Here is a 17211-nt window from a genome sequence, read left to right on the forward strand (position 1 = left end):
AGAGGAGAGGAGAGGAGAGGAGAGGAGAGGAGAGGAGTGAGAAACAATGGGCCAAAGGCAGCACAACAGGAAGAAGAGAGAAGAGAAAAGAGAAAAGTAGATTGTACAATAGTTGAGTTTGCCTTTGGAAATGGAAGTGTTCAATATTTATTTCATTATTTTAAATATACAATAAGTGAAAGACTGAAGACAAGATAAAGAGTGAATAAACTGTTGTCCCTTTCCTTAGATAAGGAATTAGCACTTATATATCTAAGTTTATGTCATGCTTCGAACATAAACATTTTGTTTGATACTATATTTACTTTCGGTGTTTTAGAAAATAAGTCATATAGTCATCAGAAATTATGTCACAGATACCACTCCTTGGCATCTGTCCTCAAAACAAAATCATTCATTCAAATGTATATATGTATACCTATGTTCATTGCCACATTAGCCAAAATACAGAAACAATCTAAACTCCCAACTTTGAATGAATAGATCAAGAAGTTGTGGGATATATATACACAATGGGATACTATGCAGCACCAAGAGAAAACAATATCATGAAATTTGAAACAACACAGATGAGACTAGAGGATATCAAAGTGAATGAAGTCAGTGAGAAAGAAAGGGATAGATGTAGAATGATCTCTCGCATATGTGGAATTAAAAGGTACATAACAAGGTAACAACAATGGGCCAAAGGCAACACAATAGGAGAACTGATCAACTCAAACAAAGTTGGTGGGTGAGCATCAAAAAGAAAAAGCGGAAGGGTCTTTGGAGAAGGGATATACTTGTGATGGGTTTGGTGGGCATACTTGTGATGGATTTGGTGTTGGAAGTATGTGCATTAGAAACCATCATTAGCATTATTGTAAAGAACAGAACCTCAATTAATACAAATAAATATATATTTTCTTACAAAATAAAATCATAGCATAAATATGAACAAACTGTTAGGTCAAATCCAAATTACCTTTATTTTCCATTTTAAGGGCCCACTGTTCATAAGGTTGAGTTCCAAAATCATGCATTGGACTCATTTGGCAAAAAGTCTGAATTCTTGTCATTATTTCTAAAACTTTGTCCTTAAAAGGATCCTAAAAATAAGTTGTATACACTTACTCTTATTTATATGTTTGTGTTAACAAAGAGCAATATATGATAAAATGATTTATTAACGTTCTATAATATATTATTTAGAATCTTAGTATAACCACGGTAGCAAATTAATCTTTGGTCACATCTTTCCATATTTCCATTTTATTAGTTTACTTTTCTTTCCACCTTTAAGCTACACCCATCTCAACACCATGCACTATTCCATTTCCAATTATAATGTTTGATAGAGGCAAAGGAGATAGCTCAAATGGCTAGAGTCAATATTTTGTGTGTTTGGAGGCTTAGAGTTTGATGTATAGCACTGTATAGTAACCAAGCACTATCAGGAGTGACTCCTGAGGACCAAGCTGGGAGTAGCCTCTAAACACCACCAGCTGTTGCCAAAATGCTTCCTAAAATAAATCTTCAAAGCAACAAAAAATAGTAAATGATATAAATTAAAAGCATTAATAGAAATTATATATGTATGTACATATACAAGCTTTGTACTTCAACTTCACTCTTGTAATCAGATTCACCTTTTTGCAAATCACTTTCACCCTTTGCAAATCATGTTCACTTAAGGGAATGACAGAGTAAAGTCACACAATAACGTAATTTTTATGATTATTTTTATAGCTACTTTGAGTTCAGGTGATTCCCACTGATTTGATGTGCAAAATATTTTTGTGGGGAATATGATCTGCAAAGAGGTGGATTTATTTGCTAAAGGTGAATCCGATTTGCAAAAAGGTGGTTCTGATTTGCAAAAGGATGAATTTTGTGAACTTTGCAAAAGTACAAAATCAGTGTGTGTGTGTGTGTGTGTGTGTGTGTGTGTGTGTGTGTGTGTGTGTGCGCGCAATGTCAAAATAACCTAGAAAGCCTGGAATGTAATTTTAAAAACATGCTTCTTTGAAGAATTGCCTTCAGGCAGGGATACTTCCAGATCTTGCGCCAGGCTGAGTCATCTGGGGCACCCTGGAGGGAGCAGGTAAGCCCAGCACCCAGCAGCGAAAAACCTCCACACTTCACAATCACCACCACACTCACGGCCAGACTCCACTGCTTGGGACGAACCTCATTCAGAAACTGGTCTGTTGAAACACTAAGGTATGTGGGATTTTGTACCTAAAATCTCCAGGCTCCAATGGAATTGGGGATAGGCTACCTCCCACTATCTCCCTGTTCTTCTGGAAGCCTCAGCAGTCATGAGGATAAACTGCCTCAGGTACCAAATAAGCTCGTTAACCATTTATGATCCAGAGACTCATAAACAAATCTTGAAAGAGATCAACACGTTGCAGAGATGCTTCCAGACCCAGCACCAGGATCTGTTGTCTAAGGTACCCAAAGTTATGGACCAGTTAAAATTTTAAGTCTATCTGTATCACCGTATTCAAAAATTTTGAATTACTGGCATGTGACATCTCAAGCTCTATACTATTGATAAACAAATAGTGTAGCACACCACATTGGATGGGATGTAAAGTAGGAGGCAACCAATCTTGGTTAAGAAAATATAAACTCACAAGGCTTAACCTGTAAAAACATGTTAGTAATCTCTTCTATAAGGGCTTAATGACTCCTTGGTGAGATACAACAATATTCACACACTTTCTTCTAAGGAAATATTTTTGATCATTTTTAGCTAATTATTTATGACAAGCAATATAAAAAAATTATTCCAGGACCACTATAGGAGCAGACTTGAAGGGTGGTCGGGAAAATTGGAAATAATGGTGGTGGGAAGGTGCAATGGTGGTGGGATTAGTGTTGGAATATTGAGTGTAATAAGTCATCATGGACAAAAACAACAAAAAGAAGTGACTTCAATATTACTTCTACCAAAATAAAAAGCGAAGAGGTAGAATTATGAAAAGATTCAGACAGAGCCAGATATGTAGCTCAAAGGTAGAGTTACTATACAGGTAAGAACCTGGTTCAAGTATAAAGCTAATTTATAATATAAAATAAAAATTCTAAAATAATAGTACCTGAAAACATTTCAGGTTCTTTTTAATGACTATAAATTGCAGAATAAATTTTAAAATTATTGAATAAAACTGCATTAATGAAGAGTGAAAGAAACAAATATTTAAATTTGCTAATTCAAGTGAAAGGGACAGTATTCTTTTCATAGGACTGAAAAAAGTTTCACTGACTACAGAGGGGGATCACTAATACTTCTTTAATGCATACTGCATTTCAAATACAGCATTATCTATTATGCACTAAATTAGTCCTTAGGACGTATGCTTAAATAATTTCACATATCATCTATACATACCTTAAACTTATCATGTGTTGCCTGCCCTCACTTCCTTCCTTCTTTCTTCCTTCCTTCCCTTTCTTTCTCCCTTTCTCTTTCCTTTTCCCTCCCTCCCTCCTTTCCCCTTTCCCTCTTCCTCCCTTTCTTTCTTTCTTTCTTTCTTTCTTTCTTTCTTTCTTTCTTTCTTTCTTTCTTTCTTTCTTTCTTTTCTCTCTCTTTCTCTCTTTCTTTCTTCTTTCTTTCTTTTCTTTCTTTTCTTTCTTTCTTTCTTTCTTTCTTTCTTTCTTTCTTTCTTTCTTTCTTTCTTTCTTCCTTTCTTCCTTTCTTTCTTCTTTCTTTCTTTCTTCTTCCTTCTCTTCTCTTTCTTCCTTCCTCCCTTCCTTCCTTCCTTCCTCTCCTTCCTTCCTTCCTTCCTTCCTTCCTTCCTTCCTTCTTCATTCTCTTTCTTTCTTCCTCTCTCTTTCTTCCTTCCTTCCTTCCTTTCTTTCTTTCTTCCTCTCTTTCTTCCTTTCTTTTTTTCTTCCTTCCTCTTTCTTTCTTTCTTTCTTTCTTTCTTTCTTTCTTTCTTTCTTTCTTTCTTTCTTTCTTTCTTTCTTCCTCTCTTTCTTCCTTCCTCTCTCTTCCTTCCTTCCTTCCTTCCTTCCTTCCTTCCTTCCTTCCTTCCTTCCTTCCTTCCTTCCTTTCTCTCTCTCTCTCTCTCTCTTTCTTTCTTTCTTTCTTTCTTTCTTTCTTTCTTTCTTCCTTCCTTCCTTCCTTTCTTCTTTCTTTCTTTCTTTCTTTCTTTCTTTCTTTCTTTCTTTCTTTCTTTCTTTCTTTCTTCCTCTCTTTCTTCCTTCCTCTCTCTTCCTTCCTTCTTCCTTCCTTCCTTCCTTCCTTCCTTCCTTCCTTCCTTCCTTCCTTCCTTCCTTTCTCTCTCTCTCTCTCTCTTTCTTTCTTTCTTTCTTTCTTTCTTTCTTTCTTCTTTCTTTCTTTCTTTCTTTCTTTCTTTCTTTCTTCCTTCCTTCCTTTCTTCTTTCTTTCTTTCTTTCTTTCTTTTCTTTCTTTCTTTCTTTCTTTCTTTCTTTCTTTCTTTCTTTCTTTCTTTCTTTCTTTCTTTCTTTCTTTCTTTCTTTCTTTCTTTCTTTCTTTCTTTCTTTCTTTCTCCTGCCACACAGTTGTGTTCATTACTTACTCCTACCTTTGAGTTCAGAAAAACACTCCTGGTAGGGCTCTGGCGACCATATGCTGTTGGCATTGAACATAAATCAGGGGAGTGCCAGGCCTTATCCTCTTACTCTCTGTTTCTCCCTCTGAACCCAGGTTTCTTTCAGTAAGAGAAATGATTCATTGCAAAAGCAACACTAAAGTGAAAATTCCACTTATTTACAAAGCTAGTGTTTTCCTAAGAAAAGTAAAATGAAGATGAGGGAGGATTTCCACTATCACTGCCAATTAAAATTTGGTAGCAACAAAATGGCTCTGTGGAATGTCAGAAGACCATCCTGAATTCACTCTGAAAATGAAAAAATGGATAAAACAAAACTAATGAAAACTGTATATTTTAGCTGTCATCTCTTTTCTCCTCACCCTTCATGACTGATATGCAATTGACCAATTATTAGCTACTTAAGATAAATTAAAGAATGATAGAAGGTATAGAAAATAATGTTATAATTTCTTTCCTAAAATTTTAAAATATTATTATTCAAGTAGTCTATGTGAAATCATTTTTTCTCTCAAATGAATGTGTTATTACTAATAAAATATTAAATTTTAAGCACATACTTCTCTGGTGTCATCTGTGATTACAACTTTTTTGCACGGTTCCTTTATTTGGTCTTTGAGCTGATCAAGATTTATTTTCACAGTTTTAATGGTAGATGCATCAAGATTGGCACATATCTATAAAAGAGATTTTTTTAAATATTCAAGTAGTAAAATTTCTCTTGCAATTGATTCAATATACAATTGTTTTTTTTCATGTATGAAATGGTAGCACAATAGCACTGTCTTCCTTTTGTTCATCGATTTGCTCAAGCGGGCACCAGTAACATCTCCATAGTGAGACTTGTTGTTACTGTTTTTGGCATATCAAATATGCCACAGGTAACTTGCCAGGCTCTGCCGTGCGGGGCACGATACTCTTGTAGCTTGCCAGGCTTTCCGAGAGGGATGGAGGAATTGAACCCGGGTCGGCCGCGTGGAAGGCAAACGTCCTACCCCCTATGCTATCGCTCCAGGTATTCCTTATTAAATATAACATTTTAGCTCTGCTTTACTATGAATCTGGTTAAACTATAACATTTATCTTGATGTAGTAAACAGAAGTTTTGAAGTAAAGTTAATGAATAATTACTAAAAGTAGGCATATTTACTTTAATTCTTTAAATTCCACTTTTCAATAGGAAAATCTGACATGAAAAGAACAGAGCAATTTGGACAGAGAAATAGAGAATAATTATAAAACATCAGATTACACAACACATTTAAAGATCAGCTTGAAATTCCTCAATAATATTACCACCATTTCTTACATATTAAGAAAACTTGACAAAACATGGAACACCTGATACCCATGTCCTTTATTCCAGAATGCAGCCAGTCCTTAATCTTAATAATCACATAACTGAGAACAAATAACTGTCAGTCTGTCAATTCTACTTATTTTTACTGCATTAAGCTAGAGTACAGAATTTAAATACAAATGAAATTGCTTGGTGTCTAAATACTTTTTTGATCACTCAGAATTCGCTAAACACAATGTCAATAGACTGACATTGTATGGTCCATTTGGGGCACAAGTACTCTCCATAGTTTTGAATCATATAAAAATTATAAACATTCAAACTACTTTCTAGATAAAGTAATTAATAAATTAATAATAGGAGTACATTATTATAGGAAGGCCATTTCACTTGTCAGACCTTTTCTTAATTATATCTTTTTTTAAATTTTGTGATACTCATCTGTATAATCTTTTTTCTATATTATCAATATTTATTAAAGAGTATTACTATTTTGTACAAGATGCAATCAATTGACTATAGGAAATTAGAGTTTCATCTAAGATGATCATGTAATATCTTTTATGCACATATCTATGAAAGTTGGATTTCTCCTTACTTAAAACATCCCAAGAAATATAGAAATTTACTTTAGCTTTAGATTTTTGTAACTGTTGTTTTTGTATTTTATACATGAAGTTAACGACTTACTTTTAAAATGTGTTCTTCAGCCTTGGCTTGCTTTGTGGCTCCTCCAACACCAGGGGAAGCTGTAAGACCCACTATTTGAGGCAGGGGAGTTACTGTTTTGTTTTCTTTCTTGAATTTATTGTTTTTTAACTTCTGCACTATATAACGTCTCATGATGTTATTATAGACAGCTTCTTTTTTTGTGTGATGCATTCATCAATGATGATGAGGGAAAAGTCTTAAAAGAAAATGTAATTAGTTCATTTATTAGTGTAACCAAATGGTGCAACCAGCAAGGAGAGAACAAAAAGTACTTTTCTGTAGTATTTCTTCACCATAGTGTCTTTTCTTGGGCAGAATACTAATACAGTCCTCTTTCTTGCCTTTTTTTCCCCTTTTCATTTTTCTGCGGTCCTAGGAATCAAACCTGAGTCACATATATAAAGCATGCACTTTACAATTGGACCACCTCTCTGATTTCATCATATTCAAGAGGGAAATATAACCATACTAGTTACCTCACATAACATAGAAATTAATCTATGTTAATGATTCCACTCCCCTGTTAGATATGATCTCCATCTAATAGATAAATTATGGAAGTTCTGTAGCACTGTCTATAGCACTGTCGTCCCATTGTCCATCGATTTGCTCGAGCGGTCACCAGTAACGTTCCATTGTGAGACTTGTTGTTACTGTTTTTGGCATATCAAATGCACCATGGGTAGCTTGCCAGGCTCTGCCGTGCGGTCAGGATACTCTCAGTAGCTTCCTGGGCTCTCCAAGAGGGATGGTGAAATCAAACCCGGATTGGCAGCAGCAAAGCAAACACCCTACCTGCTGTGCTATTGCTCCAGCCCTTGTAAAAGTTCATAAAGCTAAAAAGTCAGAATGAAATTGAAACTCAAAAAAATCCTCAGGATTATATACTGGTTATTTAATTTTCAGTTGGTAAATTTTATTTTCATTATTTCAGATAAGAAAGGCACTATTGAGAAATAATTTGCCTTATTTTAACTTTGCATTTATTATTATCTATATATTTAAAAAATCTGTATCCAGAGTTTCAGTGTAAATGCCTGAGGGTGCAGTGACGTTGGGGCCCAAAGTGTCCAAAAATCACCAGGGCCACCTTGGCAGTGCCAAGAAGGTCATATAATATTAAGGATCAAATCCATGGCAGGCATGTAACCACTAGACTATCTCCCAAACACTGAAAGGATTGTTTGAATGGGAAAGCATGCATGCAGTGCTGAGGATGGAACTGGACCAGCTGCATGCAAAGCATTTGCTCAGATCATTGAGCTATTTTTCTGGCCCAAATATTATATTTTTTCCTCTTTCTATGGAAAATTCATTAGCATATAAAAAGAACTTGTCAATACCTAAAAATAAATAAAAATGCAAAGTTCAGTAAGCGTCACATTTAACTAACTCATGTAGAATAAAATGATCCTTTTAAGAGATCAAACTGTTTCCTCAAGAAAGTCGAAGAGTTTTAATGAAAGCTTGAACAACTGAAGATACTCTACACAAACCTAAGATTTTTAAAGTCAACATGGAAGAAATGATTTAACTAAGAGCATCTCCTTACTATCAAGATATCTCTATGAATTCTGTTTTCCAAAATTAACAGTTCAACAAACCTGATAACTGCACACCAGCATCTTCTCCTTTTTCTGCCTTCAAAATGGAGTTCTCAAGGATCTGAGCTGTGCTGATAATTATATCATTGGATTTGACAACAGTAGGAAATGATATTTTCAACTGAGTATCACCACTTAATCTCTCAATAGCATAAAACTTCTTCAAAAATGGGCTGAACTCTTTGCGGAAGAGCTGTTCCACTAAAGGTACCTTTAAAGTTACAATGATTAAAAGGAGAAAAAAATGGTTACAGCAAAAGGAGTAAGTGACATTACCAGTTAGTGACATAAAAACCTATCAATCATTCCTAGTAATTCCACCCATCTATAGGTCTTTTAAATAACTACTGTGTTGAAATTACATATGGAATGAAAATATGTTTAAGATATGGTTTCAATTATGAGCCACTCTTTCTAGATGAGAAATCTAGAGGAATCGAAAGAGCTATGCTAGGAGTATCACATCTCACTCAAGTGAGAGAAGGAATCTGGAGTTCCGACCTCCATCGATGATCAAGAATCAGTGACGCTGTCTTGTTTGCCAAACATCAAAAATAAGATGGGCCAGACATGTAATGCGATTCAGAGAGGACTGCTGGACTAGAGCTGTTACCGACTGGATTCCACTGGAAGTGGCCACCCACCAACAAGATTGTCAACTTCTTCTTTAAAACCCTGAATGAACGGTTTAAGGCTCTTTCTGTTCCTGGAGCAAGCAGATGTCATTGGGCTACACTAGCATGCGACAGGTACAAATGGAGACATTACTGGCTCCCACTTCAGCAAATCTAAGATCAACGGGAAGATAAGTGATACAAGTGAGGTGATACATTCTAGATGAGCACATAAATCAAGAGTAAACCAAATCAAACAATATGATTGCAACCAAATGTAGTGTACTTCTCCCATAGAAATGCATACAAAGTTGAGGCCAGAGTAACAGTACTGTGGGTACTTGCACCTGGCCATGGCACGATATGATCTCCTGAGTTCACGGCACCCCATATGGTCCTCTGAGTCTTCCCAGAATGATCTCTGAGTGCACAGCCAGGTGAAACCCTGAGCACCAAAAGGTGTAGCCCAAATGGAAAATCAAAGCAAAAAGATACTACATACAAAGTGTCAGCAAAGAGAAAGAAGCCACTAACTACATGAAAGAAAAGCTTATAAGGAATTGGAATTTTTCAAGTCAGGGGATAGTGAAGAGAGTAATTAAAACTACGTTGCATAAGAAAAAATTCTGAAATTTGTAAAGCAGGGCCAGGACATAAAAGACTGTGTATGCCAACTAGAGTAGTTTTTATTGAATAGAATAGTTTATAGAATCTAGTAAGTTTTGTGGCAGTTAAACTATTTCTTTAGTTTGGAATCACACCAGAAGCAATATGTCCAAGGGATTGAAGGGAGCAAAGAATTTTAAGTAATGAGTTAAGAGTTGCCCAGGAGGGACTTGAGGTGAAGGAATGAAATATATACTAGATTGGCTTAAGTGGCTGAGCGGGTTAAAGGACTTTCTGTGGCGATATAATGATTAGTAGAATGAAAAACACTTATTTAGGGATTGCTTTGTATGATTGTTTAGCAGTATAAAAAAACAAGTCTTCTAAGAGTTTCTGTGAGAGAGAGAGGGTGAAAGGAGAACCCATGAATTCTAAGGAAACAATGTGAATTAAAAATCAATCGCCAAGGGTTAGAGGTAGTATGCAGCTTGCATGCAGCTGACCCAGGTTCAAATCCTGCCGTCACAAATGGTCCCCTGAATACCACCAGGAGTGATCACAGAGCACAGAACAAAGAGTAATCCTTCAGCACCGTCAGGCATGGCCCAACTTCCCCTATTTCTCTGCAAAATAAGATCAATGACCAGAGCCCTGGACAAGGCTGATCATTTATAAATGTGTTGCAAGCATGAGGCCAGGATCAGCCTGCCACCAACAAGCAACAAGCGAGTCTCTGGACAGCTCTGCTATCTGGGACCCAAGAACCACAACTTAATGTATCCATAGCCAGGACAGTAGGGATATAGCAATCAAAGATGTGTGAGCTGAGCACTGCAGCCAAAAGTGTTCCACTCCCCTACCCCACCCTCCATGAGCACTATGATCAGAATACTCATGGGGACAGCTAACTGGGTGCAATACTGGGTAACACTGCAACTGTGTTTGAGCCCTGCAGCCAGATGTGTCACTAGATTAAGTACCCAACAAAGTATGTAAAAATTGCATCTAAGTGTTTGTGTGTGTGACCTATTGTCATTGCAACAAAGGAAAAGGGAATAAAAATCAACAACAATTTGTTGGTTTTAGAATCACACCAGCTGTAATTAGGGCTTACTCCTCACTCTGTGCTCAGGAATAACTCCTGACAGTGCCACATGTGGTGTCAGGGATTTGAACTGGGGTCGGCTGCAGAAAAGGCAAGTGTGTTAAACCCTGTGCTATTTCTCTGCCCCCCCAAACCATTCTTGTAAGTGAAGAAATGTGTCAAGAAAGGAGTAAGAAAATGTTAATAACAGTTCAATTTGGTTTTCAAAATGAAGTGTGTAATCTACCTTCCACAAAAATCACTTGAGAAATTTAGAAAAGAATTTTCTATATCCACCCTAGAACTAATGAGTACAGGTTTTTCTTTCTCTGGGAGAGTCTTAAAACCTGCAGTTTTATGAAGTTTTCCATGTGACATTCTTTAAAATGTGAGACTAACAGCTCTTCTCTCTCTTCCACTTACACAAGATAGAGGAGATATTATGAGAAGACAGAAAAAGATTTGAGGAAGAGAACATAAAGTGGGTTAGAAAACACAGTATGAGGAAAGCCCACTACTTCCTTATTGTGTGATCTTGACAAGTTACTTAATCATATCTGTCATCTAGATTTCTACATTGATAAGATAAAAATACTCTTAACCTAGGATAGACTTGAGAAAATTCAATGATACAAAAGTTTACTTATTGACAGTATTCAGAAAACATCAACTAACCTTTTATTCTAACATGAGTGTAGTGGAAAGTGAAGACCATCGGACTTAAGAGGAAAAGAGTTCCAATTTCAGCTCTGCTGTTTATTTGCTGGATGGCCATTGCAGACTAAATAAAGACCCAGAGTCTCAACTAAATAAAGGACCCAGAGTCCTACTGGATAAGATAGGAATAATTATGGCTAACTCAAATGGTTAGCATTAATGACATAATGTACAGCACAGAGGAAAGTACAATATTAATTAATTTCTTATGAAGACACAACTCTGAATTCCTGGATGTGGATTCCTTGAAGAAAAGGTCTGTTTTTAATTTGTCTTTTAAAACCCTCAGAGTGCTGAATGGTTTACAGATAGCAATGCCTTGGAGTTACATGATAACCTGAGGTTCTGCCCATAAAGGGTAAGTCAACATCTTCCCAAGCAATACCATCTTCTGGTCAATTGCAGAATGAAAACAAGGTGCTGCTGGAAGTAGCAGGTGTTGTAAATCCTGATACTCACTCTGGGTGGCATTAACTTCCTAGTGAAGGACATAGAGAAAGCCAGATGCAAGGCTGACATGGCTAATTGAGAGGTGTGTGGTCCTTTTGGAGCCTTTGCCTGAGATGTGACAGAGCGCCTGCCAAGACTAATCAAACCCAACTGCTACCCACTTCTGCTTAATCAGATGCTATAGTACAGCATCTGAAGAAACCTGGGATTTATCTCTTGTGATGTTGAAGCCCGAGATAGGAAACAGAAAGTCTGGGAACACAGGTGGTGTTTTCGTATTTCCCTGCATTTGAAGGCTATAACTTCAGAAAAGATGGAGGAAGGGAGAGGAAAGTAAATGGTGTTAGGGAACAGGATTTCTTCTCTCTGGATCAAGGGTTTTCTGGACCTGGCTTTTGGGTCAAATACGGAATGCAGGTTATGTGTACTATATGGTTAAGAAATGACATAAAAGAATTAAAAACTTAATGACTGTAAATTCAAAGAAATGAGATAATAAAAAAATATTTATGATTGGACTGAAGATGTAATAGGGGGATTTCTAATAGCTTTTAGGGAAAAATAAGAAAACAGATCAGGAATTTTAAATGTCTACAATGAAGTTATTATTCATCATTGATGAGAATAACTTAAGATTTAAACACAGCTAATAAATGTGGATTCAGGAGACTCATAGAGATTCATTCAATGTGATGAAAGATTTGTGAAAATAATAGTTGAGAGAAGAAAGAGCTATTATATTTTATTTGTTGGTTTATTTGTTTGAGTTTTTTGTTGTTGTTGTTTCAGAACCACATTTGACTTTGCTCAGGGTTATTTGTGGCTCTGCGATGAATAATCAATCCTTGTTGTTCTCAGGGAACCTTACAAAACCCAGGTCAGCTGCATGCAAGGCAGGTGACGTACCCATTATACTATTTCTCCAGACTCAGCCATTACATTTGAAGAGACATTAGGCATATATAAACACATGAGACCATAAGAATCAATTAACATTAATAGTATGTAGAAATAAACATAAGTACTTTAAATTAGGCTCAAAAATTAATGACACAAAGACAATTTCAGAGGGCTCTGGTTTAATTACTTTTCAAAATAAAAGAAACTACAGTTCCAGATGAGTTTGTGGGTGCCAGAAATGTAGGTCATCCCATTGTTCATTGATTTGCTTGACTGGGCACCAGTAACATCTCCATTGTGAGACTTGTTACTGTTTTTGGCATATCTAATATGCCACAGGTAGCTTTCCAGGCTCTGCCCTGCGGCCAGGATACTCTCAGTTGCTTGCTGGGCTCTCCTAGAATAATAGAGGAATCGAACCCAGGTGGGCCATGTGCAAGGCAAATGCTCTACCCACTGTGCTATCGCTCCAGTCCGTGGGTGCCAGAATTGGTGACAAAGGCAAACTGTCATGGGTTAATGTCATTGTCACCTTTCCTACATTCTTAACTGCTATGCTCATATCTATAGCATATTTTGTTCAGCTATGGACGCTGAATTTGAAAGGATTTCACTTAAATGTTTGTAAAGTTTGAATAATCAGGATATTGAAAAATATGGAAACCATGCTATACAAGCAAGAGTTAAAGAAAGAACTGGGAATATTAATCTGACATAACAAATGAAAACAAAACATAAGGTTGCTTATTCTACCTTCTCCTGTGAAAGGCAAAAGAATGGAGACAGAAAAGTAGGTAAGAAAAGGCCATGTGTAGGATAGATGACTGTAGGCAGAGTTTGAGGAAATGACAGAATATGCAAAAGGTATGCTTAAGTGGTTGCCAATCTAGTTAACTTTGTCCTTCTCTCTGGACCTAGTACTTAAGACCCTATTCCTAGTTAAGGAATTCCATTTTATTAGTTATGAAGGTGAGGAGAAGAGAATAGGGGAATTAATATTTATTAAATCATTCTACATCTTAAACTTCAGAGTATCTGAATAAATTAGTGCTATTTCATTCATTTTATCTTTTGAAGTTAAATAAATTACTGATAGGTAGAAATAACTTAAAAGCTGAGATTTCTTTACTCCGAATTATAATATACTCAATAAAGGAATTATTTGAAGAGCTATAGGCAGAATGGTAACGTTTCACTACTACCACTTCATCATCATCATCCCATTGATCATCGAATTTCTTGAGCGGTCTCAGTAACGTCTCCATTCATCCTAGCCCTGAGATTTTTAGAAGTCTCTCTTTACACACCCTTTCCAATGGTGCCGCATTGGAGGCTCTTTCAGGGCCAGGGGAATGAGACCCATCATTCTTACTGGTTTTGGCATATGAATACACCATGGGGAATTTGAGAGGCTCTCCCGTCTGGGCATGAAACTCTCAGTAGCTTGCCAGGTTCTCCTAGAGGAAGAAGTAGGCTATAAGATGTCTGGGAGCTTGGTTTTATAGTCTCTGGCCGTTGACCATTGGTGGAATTACCATTACCACTTAAAAATAAAAAACCTTTTTTCTAATAATGGGCACTTAAGTATATAGTTTGTGGATGTATACTTAACTGTTATCCCATTAAGTGATAAGTACTAATAAAATTAAACATTTACAAGTTAATAAACTCAATTACCTAAATATAGCTCAAATAGCAAGACTTTTGTTTGTTTTTGTTTGGGGGCCACACTCAGTGATGCTCAAGGCTTACTCCTGACTCTGTACTCAGGGATCACGGCTGGCAGGTTCAAAGGACCATTTAGGGATCAAACTCAGGAGTGCAAAAACAAATACTATACTGTCTCTACATTGTCTGTACTATCTCTCCAGTCTCAAGTAATTAGACTTTTATATAGACTTACAAAGATGGTTTTGAAGTATTCCAGAATATGTATTTTATTAAAGATTTTCCATTTGCATTTAATTATACACACCCCCACATATAAACATATATTCATTGAAAAAATTGTCTGTTCAATATAATTTTCTTTTTAATTTGAACCAAATTATATTTATTTTGAAGAAGTACTATTTGCTACCATTAACCATGGGTCAACAATAAAAGATTTTATTATATCCCAGTGACGTTTCAAATTTTTCATATTTCTAAGACTGATAATTTAAATTAGTACCCATCAACTTTAAATTAGTACCCATCAACTTGGTGGAAAATATGCTCTTTATATTTGTTTTGGATTTTGAATTTTAAGTTTGACTTTTAGGGTAAAATCCACTTAAGAGGTTAATAAATGAATACTACATATAACTAGAAAAGCAAATCTTTAAAATAAATTAGCTCTTTTGACACTACCTCTAATTATACTAAATCTGTGTGATTCAATGTTAACAAATGTCATTATACAAGTGCTTTAATATATAAAAATAAAAATGAATGATATAATTGTGGCATTCAAGTACCTTATTGACAAGGACTATAACTTTCCCAGGTTCAGATGATCTTTTCTTCTTGTCCAAGTGGTCTTTGGCAATGTAAACAGCTACTCTGGTTTTCCCACTTCCTGTAGGGAGACATATAATAATATTCTTCCCCTCCAAGGCTGGCTGGGCAACTTCCATTTGGTAAGACCTAAGATCCAATTCTGGCTCAGGGGATGCTCTTTTCTCCATATCTTCTTCATCTGAGGGAAATTAAAAGAAAAATCAGGGAATGAATAAGAAAATAGTCAAGGCTAGGAAGCCTAAAACTGAACACAGGACTCTTGGTTATACCTTCTCACTTCAGAAAAATTAATCAATTTTTAATTTTCTGTTAGGATACAACCAATGTATTTTATCAAGGAAGAAACCTGGGAGAAGTGTCTCAGAGGGAGTGAATTAGCAGAATGGAACTCTGGTAGGGGTCCACTCGAGGGACTCTTTTTTATGGAATGAGAATGGTGCTGTAACTGCACTGAGTTATTACTGCATCTGATTTTGCATCTCTTCGTTGAGTTTTTAAACTCACTTGTTTCAACCCATCTGCCTGCAAATCAAGAAGAACTGGAAAAGTAGAATCATTAGTCCTAACTGTTCTGCCCTCTTTTTTTTTTAAATTGCAAGATGATTTTATGGATGACGCTATATTCCTAGATTTATAAAAACTTTATCTGACAACCAAATACCAAAAACATACATATATATGATTTTTGCCATTTGAGGCAACCAGATTGAGCAGAGCGATATTTAGGAAGTAGAGAAAAAACTTATATGTTAGCCTTTAAATGGTAGATTTTCATTAAAAGATAAAAACAACTTTGTTGGTATAACTTAATTGTGTCTAATTTTGCCCTTTGGCTTAGAATTGTATTATCACTTTTTTATATAACTATTTGTCAGTGTATTCATAATTCTCTAAAATCAATGCACAACATAATAAAATATTTACAATAACATTTCTAAATGTCACATATTGATAAAATAAATATTAACAATCGTTCATCTTTTGAACATTTGAATAAAGTTATTATATATTGATTTAAATGTATTTGTTTGGAAATGACTGTATTTGTCAACATTAGCCAAAGCAATAACCTAAAAATTTGTAACTTATACTGTGGGATGCAGTAAATTAATATGATACCAATTTAAAAGCCCATCTTATGCTTTATGCAATCACAAGAAAAAAAGGGAAATGACAGTACTTATCAGTATTTCATTACACATGAAGTTACTGTTCTTTCTCTTATCAATGATTACAACAAAACTGAACTAACATAATCCCATTAACTTCTAAAAAGTTGCTGATGATTCCATTTCAGCAACTGGATAATTCTATTTGACTAGGTTTAATTTGTTGTGATAGTACTATCTGGACAGGTAGGGAAATTTACACCAAAAACCACTTAGAGTCACCTACTAACCTGGCAGGAAATTTGCCTTCTGTGTGGATGAGTAAACACAGATGCAACACATTTAAGTTATCATTTGCTCATCTACTGATTCATTTATGATTTTCACAAAAAGCTCCTTTGACAGCACTGATATTTAAGAATACATATTTACAAGTCGTTCTTTCATGATTATTTTGAATTCTATAATAATTTTAATAAATTGCCTTCTATTATGTATTTATGAAGATTCAAATTTATTTAAGAGTATCACTACTTTCTGATGAGTAACTTTATGGATTATCAAAATCCTAATATTATACCATTATTATGTGCATTTTGTCACCTGAATTTTTCAAAAGAACTAGAATATTTGCAAACAAAGACCTATTTTAAATATTTTAACACCATCTTTCTGGAGTTTATTTTTGCTAAATTGCTATTTGATCTAGGAAATTTGCTAAAATATATTAGCACATTCTATTTGCTTAATTTCATGCTAGATACATTTTTTGCATAGATTTAAAAATAACAAAATTCAGCTTCCCATAATGGGGAATATATTTTCCATATAACTTAAAATCATGTGAATTTTAAAATAACTTCCCTTTTGTTTTTTATGTTTACTACTGTACCATTAGGCAAAAAATATAGAAATACATTTTCCTAAATCTTTTCCCAGGAATATGAAACTAAGTGAAGTGTGTAAAATGTCATTATCATTTACACTTATCAGACACTTACTGAACTGATAAATAAGCTAGACTGTTAAAGGACTATCATGTTCAAATT

The 17211-nt window shown here is 35.3% G+C and overlaps 1 protein-coding gene across 1 annotated transcript in view; it reads right to left on the reverse strand.

Annotated features, from left to right (window-relative positions):
* Positions 1 to 17211, reverse strand: part of IFIH1 (interferon induced with helicase C domain 1) — a 70871-nt gene that overhangs the window by 19357 nt on the left and 34303 nt on the right. Inside the window, 6 exon segments of the mRNA XM_004608093.2 lie at positions 965 to 1088; positions 5126 to 5242; positions 6556 to 6743; positions 6746 to 6772; positions 8181 to 8391; positions 15011 to 15231. Coding sequence (XP_004608150.2) covers positions 965 to 1088; positions 5126 to 5242; positions 6556 to 6743; positions 6746 to 6772; positions 8181 to 8391; positions 15011 to 15231 — 888 coding nt within the window.

The sequence above is a fragment of the Sorex araneus genome, chromosome X (assembly GCF_027595985.1).
Source record: "Sorex araneus isolate mSorAra2 chromosome X, mSorAra2.pri, whole genome shotgun sequence".
NCBI lineage: Eukaryota > Metazoa > Chordata > Mammalia > Eulipotyphla > Soricidae > Sorex > Sorex araneus.